This window comes from Seriola aureovittata, chromosome 10, assembly GCF_021018895.1.
Source record: "Seriola aureovittata isolate HTS-2021-v1 ecotype China chromosome 10, ASM2101889v1, whole genome shotgun sequence".
Classification (NCBI taxonomy): domain Eukaryota; kingdom Metazoa; phylum Chordata; class Actinopteri; order Carangiformes; family Carangidae; genus Seriola; species Seriola aureovittata.
In genome coordinates, this window is record NC_079373.1 from 12,697,509 (window position 1) to 12,711,649 (window position 14,141).

Genomic DNA, 14,141 nt, shown 5'->3' on the forward strand with positions numbered 1-14,141 from the left:
TGACCATTTTCAGGAATAAATTACTACTGCTGTTTAAATTAGTTTCCAATTATACAGCTTGTTCACATTTTAATTTAATTTCTGACACTGTCGCAGCATCCTATGATGACACCAGCAGCTCCTGTCAAACTGAAAGCACCAATAATGGAAAAGACAGAACTAAAAGGAGAGATGAAAACTGGCTACTGTACAGGTTACCTAAGTTAATTCTGATGAATTAAATTGATATATCAGTTCAAAAACTGACTTCACAAAAAAAAAGTCTTCTATGACACCACGTCGAGAGGAAAAAGAAATATTCACATTAAAATGTTGTGTATACGCCACACTTTAAAAAGGTCACAGAAATGCTACATAGCACAGGACACTCAATTCTGCCCAAATATATGTGATTTCATTAAGCCCTTCACTTTAAATTGCATATAAAGGACAATGGGTCAAAGGCCATTTTTCATATGTGTCTCACTGAAAATGCGAAACTCTCTCTCCTTCACACAAGTCAGACATCACAAATGACTGTGAGCCTCACTTCGTAAATGAATTCTCACATACTGTGACCAATATAAAAAATTAAAAAAAAATTTAACGCTCTGATCATAGTTACCAGTCTCACATAAACAGCAAGATACTTAACAGCAACTGAATGGTAAACTAATGTGTAAAATAATGAACAGACATTAGATTACATTGTAAGGGTAAGTATAAATATTACTAACAATGTTAATAATATATAAATTTGGTTATAGCATTATTTTTTCGATACATGAATTATATTTGCTCAGAATAATATGTATACAGAGACATTTAGAAAAATGCTCTATTGGCTGTCTTTTTTTTTTTGTCTCGACAATTAATAAATTAAAACTCACAAATGTAAATGTATTTTTTGACAGGTGGGAGGAGAGAAAAGCAGCATGTATCAAATCAAATTATCATTACTGACACCTCTCATTTAACACAGAATGACAGTGTGCCTCATCTTGGTTATTGTATTTGACTGTATCATCATGGGTGCATATGAGCACATATGTTTGGATATGGTTGTTCACATTTCTCTGCATGGAAGAATGAGTGTATTCATATGTGTGAAAAACATGATTATCTGCGCGTGTGTGTTCGTGTGCAAGCATGCATGAGAGAAGTGTGTACTGTACTGTATATCTGACTGCACTTTCAGTATCTGTCTGCGCAAATGTGTGTGTGCGCATGTATTCCTGTATGATGGAGGGGGGTGGAAGAGCTGGGATTAAGCATACTAGATCAACATCACAGCGACTGGGAGGACCCAGTCCTGCTCTCATGGCCACACATGTAAACCCGACTACCCAAAAAATAGGTCAGTGGAACACAACACACTCACACACAGATATAAACACACATGCACCAGTATCAACTCAAAGAATCACAGTCTGCCAGTCGCGCCAGTGCCTTGTCGCCCGTCTGCGACCCACGTTCAACACTGCCACGCACATCTTCCCGCGGAACAGACACGTCCTCTGGACTGGAACAACAGGATTAAGAATGGGGCAAAAAGGAATAGCGACAGGAACCCCCCCCCCCCCCCCCCCCTTTTAAGACCTTCTGCCCCCCCCCCCCCCACCACCCCTGCATGCTATCACACATCTATGCCAAAAAAACTTCTGCTCTGTAGCTCAGGAGCTGTTCTTGTCAGAGACGTACCCGTGCAAAGATTATACCGGCTGTGGTTTCCACAGCACCCCACACAACAGCAGCAGTTAGAAAACACACACTGAGGAGAGTAAAATCAAAGCAAAATACCTTTACAGATATTATAAGTTGAAGATTTCTAGCTCAGTTTCTTTTTCTGAATTAAAAGAAGAGATTTTGTCCATGCATGAAAAGAGATATTAGCAAAGCTTAATTCACTTGCACGAATTCAGGAGCACTGTATTACTCTAGTTCTCACTCCCTCCCTGCCCGTCTCCCTCTCCCCTCTCTCTCTCTCGCTCGCTCTCTCTCTCTCTGTCACACTCATGCCTTGCAAATGAAATGCAAAGAGTTGGCAGGCTATGAATAGCGGAGCCATACTTCCCTACTTGTTACTCTGGGTGCAGGATCAGCATGCATTTTGCTCTTACCTTTCATAGCTGAAATCACAAAATACATCATTAAGCTTCGAGTCCATAAGAGAAGAACTATCACCAGCGCAAAGCCCTCCACTGCTGTCTCAGCAGCAGCTGGCCAGCACAGCTCTGTCTCTCAGCCTCCGAGCATGACCACACCAGAATCCATGTGACTGTGACATCAGTGTTCATGTCTGACTGCTCCCCACCCACTAGCCTTTGATTGGCACAGCATGCAGCCAGTAGGGGCGCTGAGAGCTCAGGCAGGGAAGCTGGCCCTCTTCCCACTGATTGCAGTCAGAGGCTTGTATACCGGCTTGCTAGACACAGCAACACTCTCACTATCGTCTGTGGCTTATCTTTTTAGTGGAAGGATAAAGTCAGAACCAGTTCTAGCATACACCAGTTTTTCACCCTCTTGTTCTGCCCCCTTCTACTCCCTTGTTCATTTTTGTTTTTTTGTTTTTTTTGCTTTTAAAAATGGTGCAATGTCAAGGATAAGGAAAAAAAAAGTCACAGAGGGGATAAAAGAGCTAGATGTGGATGAGAGAGGGGTGAAGGAGAAAAAGAGCTGAAGAAACAAAAGAAGGAGGAAGCAAAAAAAAAAGAAAAAAAAAAGAGGAGCGTGGAGAGGATGGATAAGAGGGGAAGTGTAATTTTTCTGTGGCTCAAAGATCGAAGCGCTCCGCTCTTCTCCTCCTCCCTGTCTGTAGATATGAGTGATCAGTGTGAGGCCAGATGTCTGCGAGCAGCGGTGGGCCCTACACGGAGAGAAGATGAGTGGAGTCTCAGCTTCTTCCCGTGACCTCTCAGAGGACCCGCATTCCCCTCTCTCTCTCTCACACACACTCCGACGGCTCTCACACACTCTTTTTGACAGGTGAAGAAGGGGAGATAGTGACGGAAGGGTTTGGATGATCCCCTCCACCCCACAGCGACCGGGCGATGAGTTTCTTGCTATCATTTCTCCCTCTCTCCCTCCCATGCCCCTCACTTTCGCCCCCTGCTTTCCATTCCAGTCCCTACCTCTCTCTCCCCCCCCCCCCTCTCTCTCTCGCTGTCTCTCTCGCTGTCTCTCTCTCCTCCCCCTCTCCTCGCTCATCCTCTCTCATATGATAATCTGTTCTGACTCCTAACCAGCTGCCTCTCTCTGATACAATATTCTGGTTTTAGTGCAATCCAGCCTTGGCCAATAACCACGTTGCATTTGGCATTTCCATGAATAAGCTGGCGCTCATATCATCCCGTCTTAAGACAAACATCGCACAGCTTCGGTTTCAGACGCTGCAATATTTGAAACAAAAAATATTACATTTTTTTTTTTTTTTTACACCACCAATATTTCAAATTTGAAAAATTTGGAGGCTCATTTCCCATTCTCCATAGTTGTTTGATCTTAATAACACTACTGCAGCAGCAGAATGATTACGCTTCCACAGGGCAAGAACTTCTTATTAAGAGACACTTTGATTATTTATTTATTCCTATTTTACACTCTAAATATCTTTATTCATTTGAGGTCTTTGATTGTGCTCTGTTCATTGAATAAAGGTACTTCTAACGATATATAAAATGGAAATGAGGACTCAGCAGCTTGCTACATAAATCTTCCCATGACAATGTTTCATTAGGACCTCTATGATCCATTAGAGTCACTAAACACATTAACTCACGTTGTGTCAACACTGGTCTCTTATTGCACACCTTCTAATGAACAAAATATCATTCAGAGACTGATAGCATCAAATGGAGCGTGCCTTGGATACAAACTAGGCACAGACGGGCCCTAGCAAACTATTCAAAACAATGTGATGTCAGAGACAGTACAATCGTCTCGTTTCGATGTTGGCGTCTCCCCACAAGATCTTCAAAGTTCACCAGATGAGTCAGGGCCAAGGCCTGCGCAGGAACATGTTTAACTGCCACTATCTGTGGTTGTCTCTAAGAACCTGGCTGCTGTATCAGTCTTTCTAGAACTAGCTGTGGCTCAACACAGTGTGGCATAACACTGAGCTATGGTTTAGGGGGGGAAAAAACACAAAACATGATAGCAGGGGTTGAGTCTCTTGGCTGGTTATCCAAGAACATCTGAGAGGAGGATAACATCCATATAACGATCGTCAGGAGAGAGTTGGAAGGAGCGCATGTTTTGTCTACTTACAAGCTATGTATGTGGTGAATAGGTGAAGTTATCAAAAAGTTCCCTACAGGTTAGGAGGATTAGAATATCACTCTGTGGCTCCTTCTAAAAATACATTTAAAAAAAAAAAAGAAAAATTTGTAAAATGTCGCATTAAAATCAAAATGTTGACACACAGAGAACAAATCAGCTGGATTCCTCATTTTTGGACATGAATAAAGAAGCTTTCCACCAAGCTTTTCAGTGAACTGTAAGGTTTTAGATCACAAAGGGTCTCATTGTCCAATGAATTGTTTTTTGTACCTTTACATGCTAACACACGCACGCACGCACGCACGCACGCACGCACGCACGCTAAATTCCATTCACCTGCACTGTATGGTAGTGACAGAAGATGGATATCTCGCAGCCATGGGCAAATAAAACCAAAATTATTCACAACTGTGTGCCAACATAGGTGAGTGTAAATATATATTTTTCTTTGTAATTTGGGTGAGCGAACGCTTCAAGAAAGACATATAGTAAAACTAACAACTAATCTGGATGTTGTTCTGTCCTTTCAGCTCTACAACGAATATAGTGCTTCCAACTGTATATAAATGTGCTTAAAAGCACGGGCCCCCCTAAGGACAGATGTTTTCTGCAAAGCTGCTTCATTTGCTCTTCACCACACTCTCCCTTGACTGCTCCACATTACCAGTGACAGTATGCCAATATGATGCCGACACTTATCCATTAGAGCATTGATTAAGCCACAGAGGCTCTGATGGTCAAATGTTTGTGGGTATTAATGTGGTGATGTGAAGCCATCAGTACAATCATTTTTAGTCAATTCTTTATAGATAGTGAAGTGAGTTTCTATCAACACACTACTGGTAGAGACACTGAGCTGAACCAGGCACAACACACTAAATTTCTGCATTAAGACCGGCGCAGCCGTGTGTCTCACGCTCCTCTTGGATTAATTCAAGGAAATGTATTTACTGTAAACAAGCCCTGTGGAATGGAATTCAATTGAGATGAGATGCAGAGCATCCACTGGTGCCCCTGGAGGAGAGGAGAGGACCAGAGCTGATAATGGCCTCATTAGCAGTCTGTCAGTAGCCATTCCACACACAGACTCACCATGCAGCTGATCCACATTAACTCTTACAACTCTGGGCTGGCCTCTGAGACCAAAGACGCGCAGTGTGCAGGCTGTTGCACTCGGCAGCCTTTGACCCCACAGGATAAACAGTTATGGACTTCCTCAATTTGTGTCCCAATCTCATTGTGAGGTACTGTATTTTAGAGAGCTGGGGCTTATTTTCTACCACGGAGCCACCTGGGTGTTTGGAAGTGCACCACCAGCCCAAAGCAGCGGCAGAATTAACAAGCTCCAACAGGCACTCCATGAAAACAATACAGATCAATTTAATATAGATGCCAAGGAGTGGAGGGCATAATATTAGAACCATAACAGCACCGGCCCACACCACACAATCATAAACCAATTTAGGGCCATTCCAGGCAATTTCCTGGGGGCTTCCACTTGTGGAAAGACTTCAATAAATCACACAGACAACAAAGAGAATATCTATTTCAGTGAAAATAGAGGACACTATTGGGTTATGTCCAGAGGACTGCAGAGGGTTGCATTTAAAGACAAGTTTAAATAAGAGCAGTGAGGGTTCAAAAACATACTACATGCCGATGCTGTGTCGCGGTATAATGTGGTATTATGGTATAATGTGTAGCTACAGGAAATGCTGTTAAGTCATTACGGCTAATGGATTTTCCATGGAGCAGCACAGTATGTCTAGGCTAGCGAGGTAGCAGCTGTACGCGAGTCTCTTTTTACTATCTTTACAATTGTACTCTGATTAGATGACTCTATGTTAGTGACTGTATACACTGCCCTTCATCCTTTATATACACAGCAGCCCCATGGCCAGCTCAGCACTATTCTCTCTCTTTCGATCTGTCACTCAATGCACATACACACAAACACAATATTTATAGAACAGCAGGGTCAAAAGGAAGAGATATGAAAGCATATCATTCCTACACAGGTGAAGTGTACACCTGTCAGCTGTCATGTAATCCGAATCAACAACACAGTGCTTATGGTGAATGGTTGACAAGGCTATAGCCTTTTGTTTTACAGCCATTGTTATTTATAGAGATAAATTTAAATCTTTTTCCTGAGCGTCTTGTATTTCCAAATCGATTGAATCAAATGTTTTCAAAGTACTGTGTCAACATGGCAGCAAAGCCAATTTGTCCTCCGCGGACTGACCAAGCCTCACATGATTTAAGGCGGACTTGCGTGCCGGCTTCACATTAAACGACCCCTTGCAGGTACGAGTGAGGTGGTGACAAGAGGCTGTGAACAATATGCTAAGCACTAAACGACTTCAATGAAAAACGTCGTGCTTTTTAGTCGCTGTTCTGTTTAGTGGCTGTTTAGTTGTTGCTGCTAGTTGTCTGCTAATGAAAAGCCCGGCTGTTTCTTTCTGTCTTTGGGCACTTGAGCAGTAACAAAAGTGTTTACAATCTGCACACTGGAAGTGGATGGACTAGTGCTGGACACAATCTTGGAAAAAAAAAAATACAGAAAGTTATTCAACAAAGGTTATTTATTCGGTTTACCAGATGAAAAGGCAGCGGTAAAGAGAGATCTTCGACACTGCTGGAGTGCTATCACATAACTCACGGAACAAATTTTCAATAGATCAATAGAAATCAGATTTAACAATGAATTGCACTGCATCTCTTTTGTGTGAGGCTGCCCTTGGGGACAGAGAGGAAAGGGATAGGAGGATAGAGAGAGAAGGAGCGAAAGTGAACGAGGAGGGGAGATTATCGCAGGCATGGCAGCCTGTGTGAGAGGCTTAGCCTGGCTAGGCAGGGAGGTGGAACCCTGTGAATTCTAATGAACTGGCAAGACTCCCCCAAAACCAGCTCCATCTCCATGGCATGAGGGCGACAGGAGGGAAGGAGGAGGTGATTAGGAAGGCGCAGCCCCTCTACGGCAAACCAAACAGAGCAGGTCATTTTCCCCGTGATAATTATGGCTATAACCAGGCATGAGGGATTGGTAATGGACCTGCTTATTCTTCATGCCGTGCAAAGGCAACCACTGAGCCTGTCAAGGGGAAAAGCATGATGATGTGTTTTTTTTCTTTTCTTTTTTTTTCTGTTGGTAGTGTGACTCTGGTAAGACTTGCAATGGCTGTTGAAAAGGGCAGCAGGGGAACTTGGCCTTTGAGGGAGAAGTTAACGAATGAACTTCATTATTGAGGAGCATACCAGGGAGACCCCCCGGAGTGTGTGATGTATTACCTAGCGTCAAACTTACACACTCCCCCAACATCACCAATATAGCCCAACATCAGCTCTGGGGGGAAGGTGGGTGTGTAAACTAAAATAGTTAACCTTCTGGCTTAAGGCTAGAAGAAAAGAAGAAAACACAAACACAAACTGGAATGTACAAGATTTGCATCAATAAAGTTTTTCCTATTTAAAAAAAAAAAAAATCTATTTTAAAACTTCTAAATTACTCCATATTTTCTCTGCTTTTAGGCTGAACAATTTGACCATTATTCTCTCCTCAAACACCAAAGTGAGTAATGAGGCTGTGCCCTTTCCTGTGACTGCTCAGCGCAGAAAGCCTCAGAAGAAAACTGTTTTAGCTTAAACTAACATATATTTAATGTTCTCCCTGTGACTTCAGGTAGTGGAGTTGGTCCAGTGAGGCGGTCCAGATCAACGCAATGTAGATTACTCTCATTTATTAAAAAGCAGCCCTGTTCAAGCATGAAAGGAACTTTTCCTAAGTTCTACGAGCTTTATAAAAACAAGTGACCCACCAGAGGGACTAATGTTTTCCTCAAGATTGAGGGAGATCTTCAGGCTATGCGGGACGTGCACCACTTAGCCTTCCCCCTTCCTGTCTTCCACCGCGCCTGGATGGAGTTTCTCTACGGTGGACAGTGCAAAGGAGCTCTTTTACTGAGCGCACTCTCAACACTTTTACTCTTGACTTATGAGGATGCCACGGGTGCAGGGGAGTGATTCATCACTGGGTGTGCTCCTCTTGCACCCTCACACATTAGTAATGTGGTCCGCTGAGGAGGAGTCCTGTCATCAGTCTGTACCTGGACCCTCTGAACAAGGTAGGTCAACAGGAGGCAGCAGCGGCTGGCCCACTTTTAGTCTTTCACAGCACCTTTAAGTTTCCTCCAGCTCTGCCACAACTGAGCCTGACGGACACACTAAGACCAGCCTGGTCAAGGGGAGACACTGCCTCGGTACTGTAACTGGTGTACTCACTATATGTGTTGACTCAGTGAAGCCTGTCCTCCCAGTGCCCAAGTACAGCAGGCCAAATAACACTTGGTGAGAGGTTAAAGTGAGAGGGGGATTGTAACATCTTGAATGAAGATACAGTCTAAATACAAAAAATAAAATAGAAAAACAAACAAGAAATGACTCATAGTTTGGAAAAAAGTTCCCAGACTTATCCATCTGAAAGTGCCCGAGGGAATTTCATCACAAGACTCCTTAGTCCTCTGTAATACAGCTGCAACAAAATAAGTGGCAAACACATGATCGTCTGTTCCTTCACAAAATACAGAGCCACTGTAAGTTAGTCATAAGCCTTTGACCTTAACATTGCAGGTAATGCACATTTAAATACCTACCTCAGTATTCATGTTTGTCATTTTACTTGTGAAGATTAGGTGTAAAAAGGCTATTTGAAACCAAAACACAGGATTAAGGGATAATGCTGCTCTGTGTCTTGTGAGTCGACCTTGATTCTGTAATCCAGCACAATACTGGAGAACAGCATATTTCTCTCTCTTGTACATTCAACACTCTCACTGTAGAACAGCTCACTCTGATGTAATGGTAAAAGCATAATGGCACCACGCTGAAAGTAATCTGAATTAAGAGGAACTTCATTGTAATATCTGTGTAATAGAACTGGAAATAGTATTACATGATTTGTACAAAGAAAACATATCACTGACAGAACCTTTACATTTATTAGATATAAAAAGGAGACTACATGAAAGTAGGAGCTGACACTGTTGTTACAGGTAAAATAAATAAATAAATAAATAAATAAGTGATTTGAATTACGCAGACCTGCACTTTAATGACCACGGTGAGAAATGAACTTGATCTTTAAGGTGAACCAACCTACAGTCAGCCACAGCATTATTAAGCACTGTGCCACTTAATCAGAGAGGACGCCAATTTAGCAAGGAGCTAACTATGCAGGCGGGACCCTCTGTGGCAGCTAACACATTAAATAGCATTGTGTCACCTGACTCACATGCAGGTACATATACATGCCCCCGCCCCCCCTCCACATCTGCCTTATTTTCCTGACTCCATAACTCCTTTCCTGGTTTTTTTTTTCCTTCTTCTTCTTCTTCTTCTTCTTCTTCACCGTGCCGCAGACACAGTAGAATGAAAACCTGCCTTTGATGTCTGGGATCCTATAATGCTGAGCAGTAGAAATCCGCATGCCTGTTATCTGTAGAATCTTAATGATGATGGCTAACTTCACAATGGGTTAACCGCATCCCTCTGTTCTCGCACTGCACACCCACAGAAACACAAATTAATAGCAACGGGGAAAAAACAGCTTTTCTCTAATAAAGCAGATTCAACAAAATGCGCACAATGCGATCAGCACAAATGTCAATGTATAATATCACCGAAAGCTTTTGTGAGCACTTCTGCTTTCTTCTCTGTAGATGTAACTTTTTTTTTCCTACTTTAGCATCTGCACAGAATGACATTATTTGTCAGAAAAATATGATCCCAGATTCAAATTTATCCAAATTCAGTTTCAATAAACATGTGACGCTCTTAATGCAAACAGTCTGGTTTGTTGTGTTTTGTCCCAACATATTTTTCTTTTTTGATATGCTGCAATGATTGTTATTGATCTTGAAATGGTGCACACAAGGTATTTCAAAAGACTGATATTATCGGGGACATCTTGCTCGTTGCATGGTTTATTCAACAACATTCTTCTCAACAATTCAGGAATTTAATTAGAAATGTTAATTTTACTGCCTTTATTCATGCATGATATTGCATCAGAATTTTCATATCCTAAAAAATCCTTACAATAGACTTTTTTTTTTTTTTTTTGGTGGTGCTGGTTTTTTTCTTTTTTTTTGGGGGGGGGGGGGTACACACCATACAGGATGATAAGCTCTGAGCACAGTCTGAGTGAACGGCTGCGACTAGGGAACTTGATGATGGCACAAGGACATTTAATTATGGCCCCCATCTTAAAGCTTCCCCATCAGCATCAGTCAGGATCATATCTGGAGGAGCTCTATGACCTCCGCCTCTGTCGCCCTCCATGAATCAAACCTTTCATTACATGCCGACACTCTTGTCCTGCGCTGAATGTGTGTACACCATGGGAAAGTGATGAGGCATCGGAAACCTGATGAGTGACGGATAACCTGCGCTTGTGCAAAGGCTCGGCTGACTGTTCGCCGCAGCGAGTGCGAGGCCGGCCGTGCCCTCCCAGCCATACCAACTGCTTCGCCTGGCAGACGCCACCATCTCAGCACAGCCCTCGCTCCCTGGCCCCTCTCACCTGAGGCGGCAGACAGCCGGCAGAAGAGAAATCGCCCACAGCAGATGGGGCCACTTACTTTGGCTGGCCCATCCAAGCATTGTGTCCTTGTCACATGTCACTTATTCTTGTTTTCTGGTCTGACAACACCTCAAGACAGGGCCTTTTAGTATTGGGTGAAACACAAAAGGGAAAGGGTGAGGAAAAGCTGACGAGGCCTCTCTTCGCTCCGGCTAAAACTCTTTGAAAGAGCCGGCACCAAGAGAAGAACCAGATTAAGAGCCAACAAAAGCCGAGCACCCCCAGCCCCACAAAAAGCTGTCGTGCACCCCTACAGTCCCCCTCACTACTCCCCTCCTTATAAAACACAGTGGGCCCCCAGGAGGCGATAAAAAGAAGCGTCCTTACCCACAGAAACGTATGCAAAGAAAGTGCATTTTCAAAGGCCATTTGCAATTTTACAAAATGGCAGACATAATGCTTTACTGAAAAATGAGGACCTGCCATATTGTGTTGGAGAGGGAAAAGTGTGGCAGGGGAGGAAAAATGGAGAAAAATCATGCTGGCCTGGTTTACGACAAATAGATAGCTCTATTGATTTCCCTTTTACAGTGACTGTCCATCCCTCACTGTTGTGATTACACTGACCTATTTCAGAAAAAAAAAAAAAAATAGCCGTCTATTATAGATTAAACCCAAATGTCCAGAAAGAAAATACTCTTTTTGTGGAACAAACAGAGTAAGATGAAACATAACCTACAGACAGAAGGAGAAAAAGATTGTGTCAATTTAAGCGTTCAATGTTACTCTGGGAGAAGAGGAAACAACGAGTTCTAGTACCATGCTGAGAATCAAATAACTTTCCACAGAAAGAGCAGCTGTGCTTAGTGGGGCCCTGCATTGTCAATTTCAATTCTAACAAAAAAGGCAACAACAATAAAATAATTGCAATATTGCTCAACTAACATTTAAACATAATAATGCCAATTTTACAGACTTCGAATGGTGTTTTGCAAGAACAACAGAGCGTAACATATTTGATAATAATCTAATGTACTGTATGTGTTACTGTATTGTGTTTTCTTACTCTAATACTACTCCAGCACAGTTCAGTGTTGTATGCTTTGTGCTGATGATTCCTCTGCGTCTGTGTGTATTGCTGTGTGTGCTCGTCCTGCTCCACTATGTCTGTGCCGCGCGTCTCACTAGACTATCTCTCTCGCGTAGCTCAGGGGACTCTGGCTGGCTGATCTTCATTATCAGCCCTAGCTTAACAATGTACTGGATGCACTTCCCACATGAGTGCAACTAACAAATCCCCACAGAGCTGAATCAAGGCAACAATGTGATGAAATACCTTCAAACAACCACTGAGCATGGAACACTGAGCTATGCAGAGACAACTCACACTGCCCCGGGCGATTCCACAGGAGTGCGCCTGTTGCCAAGCAAAATTAGACAGCAACTGGGACATATTATTCTCCTAAATTGGCAATGTACAGCACTATTAAGGACCATAAATCTCATGTTTGATTAAGTGAGAATACCTCAACTCACAGAGCCAATGCATTAGGATCGTACAATCCAGAAATCCGAGCAGGATGTGCCATGTCATTTAGAGGTAAAGCAGATGCTTCACATGGGTAAAAGCTGTCATTGTGGCATGTGAACACAGAGAGCATTATTGGGATTAATAATGCTGTTAGCATATTTTTTTTTACCAAACATTCACCAGACTACTTTTATAAGAAATTTCAAATTCACAAAGGCGTGAAATCTACAAACTCTGGCTTCATAACTTTGAGTGATTATAATTTCCCTGTAACTTTGAACTCTGTTTTTCTAAAACAGTGCAGAAGAATCTAAATCATCTGGCTCCTTTAAAACAGATTGGCTGTACTATTACTATGTGAGAGCAGATCGCTGATGAGAAGAGCTCAGTGCAAGCTGCTAGCAAATAAATGAAGATGCAGCAGCGAGGCCATGTTTCTCAATCAGTGTAAGGAGTCTGTCACCAGAATGGAGATAAATATAGTGTGAAAAATCTGGGACTCTCTACAGCGTATCTGTAAGACTGAAGAGAGGAAGCCTCGTCTGTCTCCTTCCCTCCTTTCCCGGAGTTACATTTATACTACTGCCTCCCTCTGGCCACTCTACTCCCAATCTTAACTCAGACACACACTACACATACTACACCTTAATAAAGGGGATCTGCAGAATAACGCAAAAAACCTGTGAAATGTAATGAAAGCAAGTACAATAACATAGCATGAACAGTGCTTGAATAATAGTGAACAGTGACTCTTCGGGTTTTCAGTTTCTGTTAAGACTGTTGGAGCTGCAAATTCAGCTCTATGGTGATTTTTGAGAACATAATTTCTAATGTTGTATATATATATATATGTATAATAGCATGGTCTAAATACATCTTGTATGTTATGTCTAATCTTTAAAACAAACAAACAGACAACTTCATCTGTATATGCAAGCCTTTGTTTTGTTGTGTATCATAGTCTGAGCAGCCAGCAGACAATCAGTATATTGTGCATCTACAGCTGCAAAAGAGAGAGGGAGGATTAGCTCTAGGTAATCAGGAGATCTGTTCTGTTCGGGGAAGAGCATCCTGGCTTCATGACCTGTGTGTGTGTTAGCGAGCTCTCTGCTATTCGAGCTGTGAGACACAGCCCCAGACTGCTGATGTTAGATTAGAGGTGAGACGTCTAATCTCAGTGTAATGAGCTGCTGCATCTGATCCTCCGCTCCACACCATCTCTCTCAACAGGTCCAAACAGAAATTCATCTCGCTGCAACGCAGCCCTGCCAACGCAGGAGAAGGTGACGGCACATATCTTGTGTCCACCATCAAAGTAGGAAGAAGAAGAAAAAATAACAAAAAAACCACAATACAAATTTTTAACTGCTTTGGAAAGTCCAAGTAGCGTATGTAAAACTGTCAGGGAAATGTACAGGAAAACCACAGCTGACTTCTTGCTGAGAATTATAGCCTTGTGGTAAAAGTAAGTGCCGGTGAGGGGCCGCCCCTTATGGAGAATGAAGAAAGAAGGGGAGACAGAGATGAGAGAGACAGAGAGAGAAGGGGGGGGGGGGATGTGCTGCCTCAGACAGTAAATCTACATAAGAGGTCATCACAGTCATTGGCACAATGATAAAAGTATCTGTTTTCATCTAGAATACTTCACCTTCTGATGGCTCAATGATTAGACCAGTTGAGTGGATGGAAGAGGGAGGTAGAGGAAAGAAAAGATGGGCAGAGGAGAGGAGAGGAGAGGAAAGGAAAGGAGAGGAGAGGAGAGGAGAGGAGAGG

General features: G+C 42.7%; 1 protein-coding gene across 2 annotated transcripts in view; it reads right to left on the reverse strand.

Annotated features, from left to right (window-relative positions):
* The window catches only part of roraa (RAR-related orphan receptor A, paralog a), a 184,743-nt gene that overhangs the window by 45,187 nt on the left and 125,415 nt on the right, over window positions 1-14,141 (reverse strand). The window contains exon 1 of one of the 2 annotated variants that reach the window (XM_056387190.1): window positions 2,100-2,236. The exons of the other annotated variant lie outside the window; for it this stretch is intronic. Coding sequence (XP_056243165.1) covers window positions 2,100-2,130 — 31 coding nt within the window. The 5' untranslated portion in view covers window positions 2,131-2,236. Of the gene's footprint in view, window positions 1-2,099; window positions 2,237-14,141 lie in introns of those variants that run through there. 2 annotated transcript variants of the gene reach the window in all.